At 40.5% G+C, this 18,399-nt stretch overlaps 1 protein-coding gene across 1 annotated transcript; it reads right to left on the bottom strand.

Annotated features, from left to right (window-relative positions):
* Nucleotides 1-1,107: 1,107 nt before the first annotated feature.
* Nucleotides 1,108-16,690, bottom strand: slc39a13 (solute carrier family 39 member 13). The gene is made up of 10 exons (XM_086106387.1): nucleotides 16,418-16,690; nucleotides 13,746-14,108; nucleotides 11,109-11,216; nucleotides 10,023-10,165; nucleotides 9,004-9,117; nucleotides 4,523-4,612; nucleotides 3,436-3,486; nucleotides 3,151-3,283; nucleotides 2,974-3,073; nucleotides 1,108-2,889 (listed from the first exon to the last, which is right to left on the bottom strand). The coding sequence occupies exons 2-10, from the start codon at nucleotides 14,077-14,079 to the stop codon at nucleotides 2,814-2,816; spliced, it is 1,149 nt and encodes a 382-aa protein (XP_085962513.1). The 5' UTR covers nucleotides 14,080-14,108; nucleotides 16,418-16,690; the 3' UTR covers nucleotides 1,108-2,813.
* Between the last annotated feature and the right edge of the window lie 1,709 nt (nucleotides 16,691-18,399).

Raw genomic sequence — 18,399 nt, 5'->3', positions numbered from 1 at the left:
TATCCGAGGTAAAAAAAAAAGCGCTATATAAGTGACAATTAAACTCTCATTATCGTTATCATTGATTCATCACACAGCCTGTAGGTACAGTGCAATTCAACATTGAACCCACTGATATTTTTTAACGCGACAGCTGATTTTTAACATGGCTCAGAAAAAGTAAATCACAAACGTTTCTGAATAATAGTGTATGTATGCAATGATGCAAAACAGAAATCATGTGGAGCGTTGAATCATCCACCCATCCATGATCTGTACTGCTTTCTCCTCTCGAGGGTCGCGGGCGTGCTGGAGCCCATCCCAGCTGTCGCATAGAATCAATGAATTACATTTTAATTAAAACAACACTATAGGATCCCCATGCCGGAAAGCGGGGTCTCCAAGGTTGCTCCAAGATGAATGTACAAAGGTCTCCGTGCTTTTGCGTTTGTACACTAACACAATACGTGTGGGTGTTTGGGTTCATTGAAATAAAAGGTCTGGTTGCGTTTCATTTCGTCACCAGTAACTGAATCTTTTATTGGATGAGAACATGCACGTGCCATTGAAGAATATCCTCGATGCCATCCAACAGCTTGAAATTGCTTTACACATGATAACAGAATGCTTTCTTCAAAAAAAAAAAGAAAAAGACAAGCATAAAGAATTTTACTCCGGAGAAGGTGGGCATTATCATCATTGTAACAGTCTAGTGATGCCTGAAATACGAATGGTTTTCAATAAGCAGACAAACCAGCTGGATCGTCCCAAAGCAGACAAAAGTGAAGGGAGCACATCCCATTAACAAGCAGCAAAGGTGGCTGCTGAATATATATATATATATTAAAAATAAAATCTGGCAAAATCTCACAAGGGATGCAAATCAGACTTTGGTTAGGACCATTGGCCACAGAATTGATTTTCACCGAAGTATTAAAAATAGCTCTCTTTAGAATGCATAGACTTTTACAACCCCTGAGAATGGAGGCACTTAAGAGCATGAAATTGATATAAAATCGCTGTCATTGTTTCTGGTAAATGCCATATAGTTGGAAAACTTCCAGGGCATCCAGTTTTCTTCCAAATAAATTGGAGTGGTTGAGAAAGGCACAATATCGTACACAAACATTTATGGATCCAACTTTTATTTGACCTGCCAGAAAACACCTAAATAGAAGATGGCCATTTGTTTGCAACTGTGAACTTTTCAGATGGGCTACCTGCAAAGACTGAATAAAAAAAAAAATAGTTACCACAAAGTTTCATAAATAAAACCAATTGGAACTAGCGTCAGTACTTTTACACAGCCATTTCTAAAATAACTCTCAGTTAAAACAAATCATGTACAATAGTACAGATAAGGTAGTAACAAAATATTCCAGTATCAATTGGTAACAAAATATTTGAGGAGTGCATGATGGGAACAGATCAGCTTGTCATCACCGCTTCTAGATTTTATGTAAATTTGACATCACATTCCATTCAAACGTTGAGTGTTTGTTGTCCTCGTGTTCCGTAACTGAAAAGCCTCCCACAGACAATGCGCACCTCATCGGCCGATGACTAAAGTCGACAACCTGCGGCGGAGTCGTTATGGCAACACGCGCTTGCCAAACAAGCTGCAGAAAAGGAACCGGAATGGAAATACCATGTCTATGTCACGTTTCTTCATTTCTATTTGCCGTCTTCACACGTAGGACCTCAGCAGCATTGACACACGGTTCACGGGACTTAAGGGTGAAACTTGGTATCGGGTTCTTCACTTTTGCGTGACGTAATGTCTTCAAGCTGTGATTGCCAATGTGGTATTTTGTCAACATATCATGAGATGGTATACTAGCAGTGACCTATCTTGGCATAGATGAGAGAAATTAACGGTTTACTTCCTCATGTCGGGTGGGTTGTTTGGAGCGAGGAATGTTGCATTCATCCATTTCTGCACTACTTCTCCTCATCCGGTTCATGGGTGATCTTTGGTTGAAAGGCGGGATAGAACGAGCACTGACTGCCAGACAATCTTAGGGCACATTTAAACAAAGCAAAATTTGCACTTAAGGGCAATTTTGAGTCTTTATTGAACCTACAGCATTTTTGGGGGGAATGTGGGAGGAGGTTGGATTCAAACCCCCGCAACCTCTGAATTTTTTTTGGTGAAGAAACAAACACCAAAAAAAAGAAGTATTCCTGTATGGTTGATAAATAGGCTATTTGGGAGGCTGATAATCATGCTCAAAAGATGCAATTATAGTTTTAGTGTTATGAGATGATGAAGGCATGTGGACAGATAAAAATATACTTGGGTGACATTAGTGTTGACACTCAGAACAATGTTGCCAGTGCAGTGGTGCACTAACATTCCGCACGGTGCATTTCTCTCTCTCTCCGTTTTTTTTTTTGTTTTAAAAATAAATATGAAGGAGCAACACACCTTTTTCCTAGGATAAATACAATAGGCAAACTCTACTAGATTGGATTGCATGTAGCACCATAACCCGATGTGCAAACATATAGATGTACATTTTAAGACAACTTGGTAACAGAAATCCATACAAATCATCATCTTTCCCTTGATGTTTAGAGCTGGCACAATGTCCAAGGTCAAATAAAAATGTCCTGTCTCAAGATTGATTTTGTCATTGATTCATAAAGTGCAATTTGTTGAGGCATACCATGATGCACGACAATATCCGGGCGGTGTAATCTGGCTACCAAGATGGATTTTAAGAGTTCATGAAGAACCGTTTTCCGATATAGCAAGTAGTGACAATGTCTTGCTTGTTTTTGGATGTTGTCTTTCTGTTTGGCACAATAGCAAGAAGAGAAACCCTCAATCTTCAAACAGAGATGGTTGACAGGAAAGCCATGACGGCCACACCGCAGAAAATGAGTAGGGTCTGCTGTAGGGAATGCCTACAAAAAAAAAAAAGCTTTAACACTTGATTTAGAGACATGAAATAACATTTGTGTTCATGGTCAAGGTATTGTGTATCATACCTCAAACTGGATTCTTCCAGCAGGTCAGGAACTACATTCACCAAGGCTATGTAGAGGAAGCCTCCAGAGGTGAACGGAAGGATCCAGGAAGTTGCATTTTCTGGAAATAGTAAATCAATGCTGTAGTCCACGTGACGTCTGACGGGAATGTATTCATACATCCGGAAAAGATCCTACCTGTGCCTTTTGGTGACTGAGAACATAAAGCAAAGCAAGCCCCCAGAACGCCAACCAGCGCGGTGGACAGCTGCAGACGGGCAGCACTCCACCGGTCGAAGCCGGCTCGGAGCAAAATGGCAAAGTCACCCACCTGTGGACAATGACGTGTCTCATATGGCTGGAGTGGCTAAAACCTTAACGACTTCACATCGCAGTTGCGGGCCTTCAAAACTGAAGGCAAATGTGAGTTCACTCAAATCAAGACATTTATTTGTGCAAGATATTCAGGTTAAAGCATCTCACCTCGTGTGGGATTTCATGCAGCAAGATGGCAAAGGTTGTAAGAAAGCCAACCTGCGAAGCAATGTACTATCAGTGAAATTCCATTGACTATTCTGTACATACTCTAAGCAAGCAAGACTGTGCAAAGGGACCTCTTGCCGTTTCAGTCCTAGCATTCATGTTATGTGTCATATGCCAATAGTTTGCACAAGAGCACCAGTGAAATGACGTGTGTGTGTCCGTGTGTGTATTTGAGGCATCTAGCTAACTTCCTCTCTGGCACATACATTCATAGCTCCCGCTGACAGCCTTATGTCTCACCAGCTGGACTCGTCTTGATCCACCTATGATGCTGTATATGTTCATCACCTCAATGGATAACAAGCCGTGTTTCTGTTGCTCGCCCATTTTGTCCTTTAATGGTTACATTACAAATTTTGGAGTTTCATTTCATATACATTAAGAACACTTGGTATTAATGATGTAATACATGTACAAGTCGTTCAAACACTACAAAGGGGTGCAAACATTGTCAGCTCATATTTAACTATTTGTTATTTCTTAAGAATAATGATGAAATTCAGGCCGGAACTAACAAATATTGTCATACCCGATTCATCTCTTGATTATTCTGTCGATAAAAAAAGTTTCAATTGCCATCCCTTTATTCGAAGAACAGGACATTTCAAATTGACAATGACAAAAAAAAAAATGCACAAACTGCATGAATTATTAATTAAGATTCAGTTACTAGTTTGGTTCGTAACAGAAAGCAGGCCCACTTATTGATCTTTTTTTTTTTTTTTTAAGTAAAAGCAGGTTTTTGCAAAGGTGTTGTATGACATGTATGTATAATAATTATACTTTAACTATATGAAGCACTTCATGAATCATCTCTGTGGAAACTGCTGTCCCTGTCCATACAAAATGTACTTGGAAGAGTTACATTCAATTATGCAAGTATATATAATGTTGCGCCCGGCTCGTGGCTCCATATGAATTGTTCACAAGCACAAGTTAGTAAGCACTACATGTCGCAGAGAAGTCCAAATAATACTGTACAAGCGGTTAACATCCATATTGTTAAATGCCATGCACAGTTGCTCACCTTTTTGCTTACAAGGAAGCTCCCTGCGACAGCCAGTCCATGTGTAAAGTTGTCAATGCAGTTGGCCAGGAGGTTCAGGTAGCCACTTGTCTGAAATACAGTTATTTAGGTCAAACATTTGGATGAGGCTAGAGGTTTTAAGACAAGAATTTCTCTCTGAATGGAAAATGATCTGCTGAAAGCTCGCTGTTAGCCGTTGTGCTGGTAAATCCATGTATCAAAGGTGACGGGTAAGTTACATCCAAAAACAACAAAGTTTATGAACTCGTTCATATTTTAGGTGTACAGTAACCTGAATTGAATGTAAGTGTATTTTTGCCGGCGGCCCGGTATCCAGTGGTTAGCACGTCGGCTTCACAGTGCAGAGGTACCGGGTTCGATTCCAGCTCCGGCCTCCCTGTGTGGAGTTTGCATGTTCTCCCCGGGCCTGCGTGGGTTTTCTCCGGGTACTCCGGTTTCCTCCCACATTCCAAAAACATGCGTGGCAGGCTGATTGAACACTCTAAATTGTCCCTAGGTGTGAGTGTGAGCGTGGATGGTTGTTCGTCTCTGTGTGCCCTGCGTTTGGATGGCGACCGATTCAGGGTGTCCCCCGCCTACTGCCCGGAGACAGCTGGGATAGGCTCCAGCACCCCCCGCGACCCTAGTGAGGATCAAGCGGTTCGGAAGATGAATGAATGAATGAATGTATTTTTGCCAGTGAGTGATTTTTGAACAGCAGTTCATTTTTGGTCAAGAGTGGCTAAATGCTCTGAGCCTTACGGTAATTAGGCAGGAAAAGCAATTATTTGGCCATCAACAGTCACACGGCGCATCACAATGCGATGTGTGTTTGGACAGGGGGGAAAAAAAACACTAACTCACAGCAGCAAATCTGACAATTTAGTGTAAGCTTTGCCTTCCCAGTTGAATCATAAATACATCAACAGCAAACCTGACACATCACATCGATTTAAAGCACCCTGCGAGCCTTGAGGTACAGTATATGTGAAAGAAATGGCAACAAATTATTTCCGACCCCAAAAACAGTAACAGCGTAAAATAGCGGCTCTATTATCTCCCAGCCGCAGCTGGAATAGCTGGTTTTCCTGGATATTCTGGTAGACCTGCAGCCTCAATTAAAGTGAAATCCCCGGCTTTCATGAAGTTAATTAGGGGTAACAGCCTGGTTCAAAAACGTCAAGAAATACATTCACTGAAAAGTGACTTAGAAATATAAAATTACTTGAAATGTTTTGTACGCTGAATAATGCACTTTGAGGTTCATCTTAGTTTCCAACCTCAGCCTGGTTCCTACAGCAGATTGCTTACACCATCACCATGTAACACAGTCTGGTGTCTTTAAAATCAAAGAAAATTCAAGCAACAGGTTTTTCCTCATGGTTTTGAGGTTGTAGGGTGATATCTCTACCTGGATATTGCACTGGAAAAAGAAAAAAACACAACATTCTTTGTCTCCATTGGATTTACATAAATCGGACATCGGTTGCACATGATGAAACCTACCGGTTCAACTAACACATATCATTTGAATATTTTTGAGGGGAAAACAAATCGAAAATTGCATCAGATGACCATATTTCAATCATGTGTAACGGATAGTTGAGGATACTGTATTTCTTTTCCAGTGTAGAGTAGATGGAAACATTGGGTTATTGCCAGTACAGTATAGCGGAGTTCGCAGAAAACATATTGGAGCTTGTTCATATTTGGATGATGAACTTAGTTCAAAAAAAATTTAATTATGAACTATGAACCAAACTAGTTAATTTTAAAATTAATGAGCTGTACTTTGAACCTAGTTCACGTACAAAATGAAATTTCCCAATAAGATAAGAAAACCTTTATTAGTCTCGCAATGGAGAAATTCCCAATTCACAGCAGCAAAGTTATGAAAGGAAGAAGTAGAACAACAAAATATAGGCGCTGCTGGAAAGGCAGCCACTCACGCGGCGCCATTTTGAAGTCAAAATAACACAACACAACACATAGGACACAGACAGTCGTGCAATCTTCACCACTTTTCTGCATACACTTTGTTGTCTGAAGCAGTTCTACATGAAAGAGGAGAGGATCAAAGTGTCCTTTCACCAGTGGGTCAGAGACGTCATGCTAAAAATGTGCACACGTCTGCTACAAGCTAAGTTTTGAAAGCAAACACGAAGCTGTAGCGTCCATTGACAAAAAAGAGATTGGCTCACATCTCCTGTCCCATGTAAATCCACTTCAATTCCAAGCCGCGACTCCCAGTTCCACATCCGCATCGGCGCTTCGCACTAACGCTCCTTTCTTCTCATCGTCGGCTCCTCAAGCCTTACATCCATCCAGCCGCAGACCATTCAACAGCACCGATCTCTCCGCTGAACAAAGCAGGGCTGTGAAAAATGCTGCCCATTACAGGCGCAAGACACAAGCGCCCCGGACTGTCCAGCAACGACAGTCAAATGGCGCCGACATTCCTCCCAGTCAAAAACAGTGCTGGTATACCCATGCTGCCGAGAAGGTGCAACCACCAAGCACAGAGTCTCCTCCTTGATGAATGTCGTGGCCAAAAAATGCTGAAAAAAGTCCACATCAGGTCCACACGATGTAACAACAAACACAAAGTGACAAAACAAACCAAAAAACAACAAAAAAAGCAAGGCTCATGAGAGCACTTGCCGACGGCTGCCTACTCGAGCGCCATCTTGACTTCAATACTGGCTCTGTCTGTCACCTGGACAGCAGATGCTTGAACTGTAAATACATGAGTGGCTTCTACTTAATTAAGTGAGCCGTGCCACATGGCTCGAAGTGGATTCTTGTTTTAAATGAATTTCTTTGATGATTAGGCATGTGCTTTAGATTGAATGAATGCTTGCAAAAATCATAAACATTTTAGAGAAAATGTGCGCACTCTGGTTAATGGGATGCGGAAGTGGAATAAGAAAAGTGAGCCACTGGTAAACACCTTCCAGGATATTATGTAAATATAGAATCCATCCATCCATCCGTTATCTAAGCCGCACATCTTCACAAGGGTCGCAGGCGAGCCGGCGCCTATCCCAGCTGTCTTCGGGCAGTAGGCGGGGGTACACCCTGATCTGGTTGCCAGCCAATCGCAGGGCACACAGAGACGAACAACCAGTCATACTCGCAATCATACTTAAGGATAATTCAGAGTGAACAATTAACCTAACGTTTTTGGAAGGTGGGAGGAAACCGCAGTACCCGGAGAAAGACCACGCAGGCACGGGTAGAACAAGCAGACTCCACATAGGAAGGTCGAATCGAACCCAGGACCGCTGCACTGTGAAGCAAGCGTACTAACCCAGTCGATCACCTTACGGCCGAACAAATAATCATGACCTTCAAATAACAACACACGTAACCAACATGAGGAGTGTGCCGACAATGTCACCACACCTTATTTAATGATCAGCACAACCACAAGCACACAGGTGCATATTTAAAACCGTTCCAATGACAACTGCGCAAGACATGAAAGAGCACACTTTCGCTGCTTTGTAAGCTGATACTCTCTGAACATTTGCCATTTTTTTGGCACTTGGTCTCCTGTCTTGACTTTTGTGGCCAATGTAGAAGCCGGTTGATTTGAAATGGAGAGACAGTGGTGTCATAAACTGTAACTTTATTTGGCCAAGGGTGATTTTGTGTCTTCATTTGGCCCATACCCTTTCTAAAATATATTTCAATGGACATGTATAGCTCGTGTGCTAAGACAACAGCTTCAGGCAATCACCATTAAAAGTGGGATATATGTTAGCTTATCTTTCAGCAAAAGCACACTTTTTTTTTGTATAGCTGAACTCGCATAAAAACTTAGCCATGATACGTGACTTCATGTGAGATATCAGCATTATGGTAAGAGACCTCAGCTCAGCAATCCAAGAATTGATTGCGGCCATGTTTATTGCATGGTCCACACTTATTCAATAAGACCGACCTCCGAAAACATGCAAGTCATTGCGCAGTTCTCAGCAGACATTTAATTGAGCTTTAACAAGAAAATAACTTCAAAGCTTTCAATTTGAACGCATGTGAAAAAAAGTGGGGTTATTGTTATCAATGTAGCGTAAGAGTTAAGAATGGTCAAATGTTACTTGAAACATTGTTGGCACAATCAATAAAAGTTTTAGAATGGCAACAGTCGAACCCTGAAAAAGATCATTTCCAATAGGATTTTTCTTTTTGCAAAAATACTGGCAAATCAGAGACAGTTGTCCCAGGACAGATTGTGTTTGACCTTTTAAGTTCCATTAAAGATTATAGTCATTAAGCACAACTTATTATTATATTGTTTATTATTATATTATATTGTAATTTCCCCATTGCGGGACAAATAAAGGATATCTTAATCTTAATTATCTTGAGTCATTTGTTCTCCGACAGCACATTTAAATCAGAGGCTGAAGCTTCATCATGGTCATTTGTTGCTTTTATGTTCACTGCAAATGTTTATCACTCATCAGCGTGCATACCTTGACTTTCTCATATGTTCCCTGCAGACTCTGATGCTTGGAATATTTCTGTGATTCAGGCTGAGACCCATTTCCATGTAACACAGCAGCCTTTCCACTGCAAGCTGAACTTGACTGCGTAACAGAAAGGGAGGGGGGGGCACAATGATCATACCAGTCCTTGGTGTGACATCCACCATTATCACAGACAAGTGGGTAAAAATGACATTTCCAATGGCCAAATGCCAATGTTCCGTCTTTTGATTTGAACGACAACAGTTTCATGGAAAACCTAAAACAGTTGCATGAAAGTACGACTTCAGGACCACAGACTGCAACAATCAGCACTAGACGGTGAGTAATTGGGATGGAAGGCGTGATCATCATTCTTGAAAGCTTTCTTTTGTGAACAGACTAGACATCTCAAAAGGCCACCAGTGAGGTGGCGAAAACATTATCACGACATGAATGAATCAGTAGTTCCAGAATGTTTACTTGGGCCAGTTGCCATTGAAGATGTAAAGAACTTACAATATAGTGTCTTTAAGTGGGGGTTGGCGGTGGGGTTGGGGGAGGGGTTGCATATGTATGGCATGCATTCAGATGTGTGACTAATGCTAGAGACGTACATGTCTGTCACAACCTCACAGTGGCACATTTCCCCCAAAGCTAAACTATCCCTTGAAACACACTGCAAGAAAGGATCACTGAATACGGTGAACAATAAGAACCAAAGAGGTTTCTGAACTACACAAACGAAAAAAAAGAAAGAACCCCACAACATACACCTGCTGCATGGTTTTCCTTCAGAAGGCTGTCAGAGGTTTTAATTGAGCACTGCTATGAAAACCATACTTAGCTACATGAAAGGGTCAAATGTGAGTTACAGGGACTAAAGTAAAATATAAGCTCTTGGATGTGCCCTCATCAAATTATCCGGGTGAACGTATTTGAATATATATATATATATATATATATATATATATATATATATATATGCATTGGAATTGGAATGCATTGAAGTGAGCTACAGAACTTACAGTCGAGTTAAAATTCAGGTCTGAATGTGATGGTGGATCTTTGTGTCCATCTTGGTCTGAGAACATCTTCTCTAGGAGAAGGAATGCCAGGAGGCCAGTGATTACCCACAAGCCCTGTGTCATGTAGTGTTTTTCTCTGGTGGCTGGAGAAAAAGAAGGCAAATGTGATTTCTAATAACAGAGTAGCAACAAGTTTCCACTATGATAAGCATGGTAGCTACTGAAATAGAGCAGGAACTGTTTCATTAGCCATTGTTGTATATTAGAGCAGGGGTCCCCAACCGGCGGCCCGCGGACCAGTACTGGTCTGCTGGTCATTTGGTGCCGGGCCCCACAGAAAGAATAAATAACTTACATTCTTTCCATTTTATTCATTTCGGAATCTGAAAGATGTTTTATTTTGAAAAATTACCGGATTCTCCGTTATATCAGTCTACAGTATGTCACTCTTGACTCAAGTGAATTTGCGCTTCTCGGTCACGTGATAGGTTACATTACGTTACAAACGTCTTTGAAAAGTTTTTCGGGAAGGGGAAAAGGCCCAGCCAGGAGACAGAAGAGGAGTCTACGACTTTCAAGAAAGAGAAGGCTACATTTAATAGACAGTAACAGGTGTCCTATTTCAAACACGGCTTTATCTCAACGGGAGATTCACACGCACCAAGCCTACTTTGCATAATAGGCGGCGATGGCGAGTCATATTTTTCATGCATTTTTTATTTGCGGCGTATCTTATTTTGAAGGCACATTTAAACGTTACCATAGCGACCAGAGAACGTTGCGGCCAGATAGGACGTTCCTCCTGTCATGATTCGTGTTTATTATTATGTTTCGAAAATACCACACTTTTCATGCAGTTTCATATTATATTGTTGTATCTATCCGGCCTTAAAGGCCGGTCCCTGAAATTATTGTCTGACATGAAACCGGTCCGTGGGGCTAAAAAGGTTGGGGACCTCTGTATTAGAGGTCATTGAAATTGACCTGTGGTCATAATTTGAATTAAGAAAGATAAATGATGACAAAAATTAGACTCAACATTAGCGATGATAGAATGGGAGTGGTAGCGCTGGGAAGATGACCCACCTGAAGAACCAGAGAGCGCCCATGCTTCAGGGAGGAGATGAAGGAATACATCACCAAGAAGACCACCGATAGCAAAGCTCAAAAGCCTCTTTAGCTTCTGGTGTCCAGCTGAGAATAACAAAAGTGTGACATTAATGATGCAGCAGGATCTAAAATGAACATCATTTCATTTGATTATCTTTCATTCTCTTCACAAACTCAATCATCGTTTGAATGAGCAAAATGTGATTCGTTTAAGATAAGCATCGCTGGCTCGTGGATGAAAATGAATGAATTGAAACAGTTTACCAACATGTAGAAGGAAAAGAATTGTTTTATCACTTACAAATGGGGAAAAAAGGGTGTCTTTCAATTACGATCTGCATCAAGCTAAAACAGAACAACTTAGGAGCTTACTGAAAGGTTTAAGGCAGTTGGGACCACAGAAAATGGGGCAATAATGGATCTTTCAGCCTGACTGACCAAAAACATACAGCCAATGCAATGCAACAAAGGAATTTGTCTTCAAGAACTAAAGATTCCTACAAAACACCCCTTGGAAGGAGGTGAAATTTCAAATTACCAAGTGACAGCCTTTATACACAGGATTGTGAGATCTGTCAAGTTATTTCCTCTCCACATTATTATTATTTTTTGCAGCTCCCCATGTCAGATTGCATTTGAAAACCAAAAGGCAAACATACAACCGTGGTACAATGGGAGGGGAAACCGAAAAGGCAACAAGCCTGAAGGTGATTTACAGTAGCTTGCGTCTGATAACACTGGTCAACAAATCTTTACTTTTTTTTTTTTTTTTGCTTTGTTTAATGAAAGATGCAAGTAAAATTTTGGAGAATACTTTTGTGCACTGATTCTAATATTTTTAATCAAGCAAATCAGGTTTTCATAATACTGATCATCATCACATGTAATGTAGTCATATATTCAGTCATATTTACAAATTAAGAGTTAAGTTCATCAACAGGTGGGATTTTTTTTTTCCTGAAAGGTCATAGCTATAAATTACAACGGTGAATTCCATATTGTGCAAGCTTTTATAGGTCAAACTGAAAAACTAAACAAAAAATGAAAATGCCAAAAAGCGGATGCACTATAAAAAAAAGGCATTTTTTGAAATCACCATCACGAATACATTTAGAGACACATAAAGCCATCTCTGAGTAAAATTAGCTGCTGACCAGTGTTATCAAAGCACAATGCAGACGAGATTAACTATTTGTACTTATGTAGTCATATGTTCACACACATAACCACGTCTCTCTCTATCTTGACTTAGCCTCATCTTCTGTTTGTGTACCGTCACTGCGGACAGGGAATTGCAACCAGCTCAATGTCATCTGTTTCACAGTGACTGCTCATATTTTCCAATGCTGTGCCCATGATGATAGGCAAGTTAAAAAAAAGGGGCTAAAAATGTCAGGAAATTCGCAAAGACAAAAAACAGTAGTAGCCAAATCACAGTCGTTATGCAGAATGTTACAGACAGCTAATGTCAGAGATTTTCTCGGACAAAGTTAAAGAAATGACTCGGCACACAGGAAAATTGCCTTCAATATCGGCGGAAGCGGATCTCTGAGAGCGAACGACGGTTAGTTGCTCCGCGATCACACTCAAAGTCCCGCCACCGCGAGTTCGACATTTTATTGTAACATATGCAAAATACAAGAAAAACACTGCCCCCGATGTTTGCATGCCGCACCCCCGGTCCGGCTCCTCGGTAGTGATTGGTTACCTGTTTTTCAAACTTGAACCACCAGTACATTGGCGCCTTTTCTGGCTGGTCTACATCGAATTAGCATGTTGTAGACTTTGCGGATGGTCAATGTCGTCTGGGCGCGACGGGTGTTCTCAACTCGTCTTTTGTTGCTCAACCGCTGTTCCCGAATTATTCATTCCCCTTTTGTGACCGAGTGTCGCCTTCTCCCCTGTGGTTGTCCACCTGTATTGACGTGCTAATTGTGGACTTCAACAGTCCCCCGGCCAGATGGCCGGCGCCTTTGTGTGCAGGCATTTGGGGGTGCTGGATACGCACCCAAACGCTTCGATGTGCCCAAATAAATGAAACTTTAAACACGATACAATTTTGCTGATAGATTACTCTAACAGCTAAACATAGGCAAAGTGTGTTTTGTGGTGATTCAACTATTCTTGAGAATAGTTCTTCCCATTTGAAGTCATGTTTAAGTCCCACACAATGTGTGTAAACTAGGTCTTGTAAGCATTTAGATGCAGTGGCTTGCAAAAGTATTCGGCCCCCTTGGACTTTTTGACCTTTTGCCACATTTCAGTCTTCAAACATAAAGATAGAAAATTTGATCTTTTTTTTCTTTTTGTTTAGAATCGACACCAAGTGTGACAATACTCGTGAAATGGAATGATTGGAAGTGAAAAGGGCATTATCAAGTATCAGTACTTGGTCTTGTCGAATCCTCAAATATAAATACTGTGCTGTACTTGTATTCGTACTCTTGTCTAAAAAGTGGAATTGGTTCATTTCTCTTCGAGCATATGCAGACAACCGAAGTGCAACAGTGAAAAGGTTTTAAGATCACATGACACATTTTGCAAAATACTGTAAACCATACATGTTGCTACCTACAGTAAAATATGATAAGTAATTCATCTTACACGACCTACCTTCGGTTTTCAGGGCTGCTCCAGCTTCGATTGGGATGACGAGCAAGGGGAAAATCCCACTGAGGCCTACAACAACTGAGCCCACAAGGGACAAGACCCAAACATGAGCATGCTCACTAGCTAGGAAGTCTGCTAGGGCCTGGAGGCCTTGAAGGTCATCAGTGAAGTTAGGACCGGATCTTGCAGCCGTAGCTGTTGCGTGAGCCATGGTTGTTTGACTAATTTTCCAGCCTGATGCCACCTCAGAGGGCAGCATCAGCAGAGTGACTATGATTAACAGAGCAGATACAGCCCAGGTGGGCCTCCAACCGCGTTCAACTTTCATCTGTCCCATGGGCCAAAGAACCCATGTAACTGGTAATTCTGTAACGACAGCAATATATATGCAGTTGTTTAGTACAACATATGGAAAATCAATTCTCAATCCTTTATTTTGTGAAAAAGTTCAGACCGAAAACAATGTTGTAGTCTAACATGGTGCAGAAAATCAGTCACTGTGGGAAAAAGCAAAAGAATACTCCCATACTCTGTCATAATGTGATTAGTAGGATGATAGTTCCTTATTAGCATATAACATGTTCTGATGTATTGTATTGTTTTATATGTTGTAGTCAGGACCAGAATACAAGTGTGCCTCACCTCCTTATGATGCCAATACAGTCAAACCTCAGTTTTCGAACATTTCTGTTCTCGACCAAATCGGTTTTCGACCAAAAATTTCTAGTTTTTTATGCCTCGGATTCCAACTGACCAAACTGAGCGCATTTGAATGCGCCACTTGACTCCTCTCGCCTTCCTTAGACGAGGAAGTGACACTTCCTCGTGTAGCATTCCATTGTGAGCAGATGTGTTCAATAAAGATTTTTTTTTAAAGAGCGTGGTTTCGGTTTTTGAACAAATCGGTTTTCGAACAGCCTTCTGGAATGGATTATGGCCGAAAACCGAGGTATTGCAAAAACGAATAAACAGTTGCACAGGCGATGTATGCTAATTTAAAAAAAATCAGTTACCAGTCAGAAAAGACAAAGGCTCGCTGATGACTCTTGGAGATATTATAAACTTGGAAAACTTGAGACAAGAGAGCTGCTCTACATGTCAAAGGCTGTTAACGTTTTTGGGGATTTTTTTCAATTACTGATAGGTATTTCATTAAACATCCTATTTGCTTGGGAAAATATAACCAATGAATGGTGATTGTAATTTGTATTTTTTAAGTACCACGTTTCCATGTCAATGGTATCGATCAGCCACATTAGCACCCGCTAACAGAAAAAGCTTTACAGCCGATGTCAGCCATAACGAGGAGATTGAGGACAAAAAGATATAAAAATATTTACAATATCAGCAATGGTATTTGCACCATGGAGTACTGCGTTTTTACAGCTGCACAAAAATTTGCCTCAAAAATGGTAGTTTAAAAAAAATCAGGTTAGCTATGTTTTTAATCTGTTAAATTGATTTCATTACATGAAAGACAAAGTGGACATGTTAAATATCATATAATTTAAGGAATAAATATGATACTCTCTGATCCTATTAAAAGGAAATATTTATCTTTCACATGGACAGAAAATAGCCCATTCAGAAATAACTTTTATCTAACCATTATCATTATTACAATTTTACACTCACGGTTACTGTGAAGGGATTCAATAAATACCATGGTTTGAATATCAGGCAATATGGCAAAGCCCTCAGTCACCGTTTGAAGCAGTTAAAACAGTCACAAAAATCTGAGGGACGTGTACCAAGAATTAACAGAACAAAATGTTACATATTTTGGTTTAAATTTAAAAAAAAAATTGAAATGTTTTTTTCAATAAACTATTACACAGATTCATATTTATGTATGCATAATTAGAGTAATAGCATTTGTTTTGACGGTACGATGTAATTTTCATGTTTGTAAACTGAAGTTAACAAGAGTGTTCAAGGATGTATAAGGGCTGTAAATGGATGGCTGACGGGATGTTGACGCGCGAATGTTGATTGTATCCACATCTTACGTTTCAGTTCTATTTTCAAAGCAGTTATTGTAAAACTGTTTGCTTTGAAAGAAATTCGTGAGGCCTACGGGATGTACAAGTACCCGTGCAGTAGTTTGTTGCTGAATTTGGAGTCGGAATAGTAATAATTTACGCAGTTTACTTTTAGGGGGAAATTTCTATGAAAGCAATTGGGACATAAGCTGTGTGGCATTTTTTCCGCACTACTTTATAATGAAAAAACATCTCGATCAAACTTTTAAGGGATGAAGAAAATACTTTAATTTGATCCGACATACATTTAGTGAAGATGCTAATAAAATCAACTTGACTGCTCTCATCATCACTGTCTGACGTTGTATCGACTGCAAAGGAGTTTCAGGGAAAGATTACATAACATACTGCAGACAGATAATTCATCATAATACGTAAGAACTAAAACTAAAGATATTTAACCAAACATACACTGCACCAAATGAGTGCTAGCTTAATTTTATTTATCTGTCAACGTCCGTCTAAACTAGATCCGACCCATGCACTTAAATTAGCAAGCTAACGTTAGCACAATAATAACACTTGCATGCTAAAGTCAGTCGCGGCGACACGTTCAATCAGTGCGCGGTACTGTCACAAGCATCACTTGTAAGTTAGTGACGTGGCACCCAGTCGATTTTATACTTACAATACCTTATGGTTTAAGCAGTCTTTGCACCAGAGTATCCCTGCCATCCAGGCCAATTTAATGCACGCTGCCTTGCCCCGTACGCCAGACAGGATCCCCACCGGCAGCCAAAGGCAAGAAAGGTCCGGCCGCAGCTGCCTTCTAGGAGCACAGCTTTTTTCTCCTTTTTTCCTCCAGCAGCCACGTATGAGGTAGCCGGAGAGGAAAAACTGGCACATGAGAAAGGAAGTGGGAGAAGTGGATAATCACGCCCCACAGAAACGAAACACTTCGGGACAGACTTGCTTTCGGACTGCATGCGTAGTTGAGCTAGGCGTGTGCAGTTTTACATACGCAAAGTTATTGTATTAGTCCCATGGCCCCACGTTTAATCACAACGCTGTCACCTTCACAAAAGGAGCAACCCAGGATTCAGTTAAACAAAAATCTACAGTTACAAAGTTGCACAAGTTTAATCAACAGGTCAATCGACAAACTCGATGATAGAAATCAAAAGAATTTACACCGCATTGTAGGAGTACTGAGCACTTTTTAAAAAAGGCTCTGAAATGCAAGTGCAAAAGTAAAATTGCATTTCTTCTTTGTTTTTCTTGTTTGTTTTTTTTTACAATCCCCGTTTTGATAACGGCGCAAAACAAAAGAAATATCACAAAAAAATAGTGTACCTCCTTTATTAACTTGTATTGTGCTTGTAATGGAAAGGAAAAACTTTGGCTAAACTTGAGTAAGGAGATTAAAGCCCCCAAATAGGCCTTTGCCTGAAGTTATGATGCAAAGGTCTCTTTTGGTATGGGAGTACAGTACCAGGCAAAGGTTATGCTCTAATTCTAATTTTTTTTCATGTCTTAATTGAAGTTTCATACTTAAATCATCAAACCCAGCGGTCGACGGATTAGCATGACGATTTAACAGTGCAGAGGTGCAGCGTTCGATACTGGCTTTCCTGTGTGGAGTTTGCATGTTCTCCCCGTGACTGTGTGAGTTTTCTCCAGGTACCTCACACATTCCAGAAACATGCGTGGCAGGTTTATGGAACGCTTTAACTCTAAATTGTCCGTAGGTGTGAGTGTGAGCGCAGATGGTTGTTTGTCTCTGTGTGCCCTGCGATTTGCTGGCAACCAGTTCAGGGTGTACCCCGCCTACTGCCCGAAGACAGCTGGGATAGGCTCCAGCAGGCCCCACGACCCTTGTGAGGATAAGCGGATCAGAAAATGGAAGGATGGATGAATGTTTTAGTATTTGATCATTTTGATTCTTCAAAGTGGGTACCATTTTCCGAGATAACAATTTTGCAAATCTTGGTCATTTCTCAGTCAGCTTTATGATTTGGATGATGTTTTTTGACATGGAATGACTTTCACTTCACAGCTGTTGAATTGTCAACGTGAATTTTTTGATGTCGATTGTGTTTGAGACCATTCTAATTTGAAGGTGTTTCCCAAATTTTGACTGGTGCTATTCCTTTGGGTCATACAAATTTAAATATTGCAAATTGAATTGTTCATTTCATTTCAAATACTTTAATGTCACCAAAGGGAAATTTGTCATGGATACTGAACCGGTTATGCAGTTTACAGTTGGCAGTACTGTATCAGACACACACATCAGGGCGACACACCTATGTGTTGTGTTGTGTTGTGTTGTGTTATTTTTGTTATATTGACTTCAAAATGGCGCAGCGAGAGTGGCTGCCTTTCCAGCAGCTCCTATATTTTGTTGTTCTACTTTCATAACTTTGCTGCTGTGAATTGGGAATTTCTCCTAGCGAGACTAATAAAGGTTTTCTTATTTTATCTTAATCCCTGATAATTAATCAATTCAGTCCAGTACACTCTCACCGATATATTTGCATTCATTATCTTAATAGATGTAGGAATAAAAGAATGTTTGTAACGGTTCAAAAGTACAGATCTCAAAATGGTAAGTTGCTGAACTGTAATCTTTATGCAGCAGGCCCAGGATGGCGATGTCATCTGAAAATTTGATG

This window comes from Hippocampus guttulatus, chromosome 3 (assembly GCF_054856545.1).
Source record: "Hippocampus guttulatus isolate MCC_2025c chromosome 3, RoL_Hgut_1.0, whole genome shotgun sequence".
In the NCBI taxonomy this organism is placed as follows: Eukaryota; Metazoa; Chordata; class Actinopteri; order Syngnathiformes; family Syngnathidae; genus Hippocampus; species Hippocampus guttulatus.
The sequence above is the reverse complement of the archived record's forward strand: the minus strand, read 5'-3'. Positions and strand labels throughout refer to the sequence as shown.

Coding starts and splice junctions, on each gene's coding strand:
- slc39a13 (XM_086106387.1), bottom strand. CDS start 14,079: ATGGGACAGATGAAAGTTGAACGCGGTTGGAGGCCCACCTGGGCTGTA. Junction 3,487..4,522: donor GCTTCCTTGTAAGCAAAAAG/GTGAGCAACTGT, acceptor ATTGCTTCGCAG/GTTGGCTTTCTTACAACCTT. Junction 2,890..2,973: donor CTGGAAGAATCCAGTTTGAG/GTATGATACACA, acceptor TTTTTTTTGTAG/GCATTCCCTACAGCAGACCC.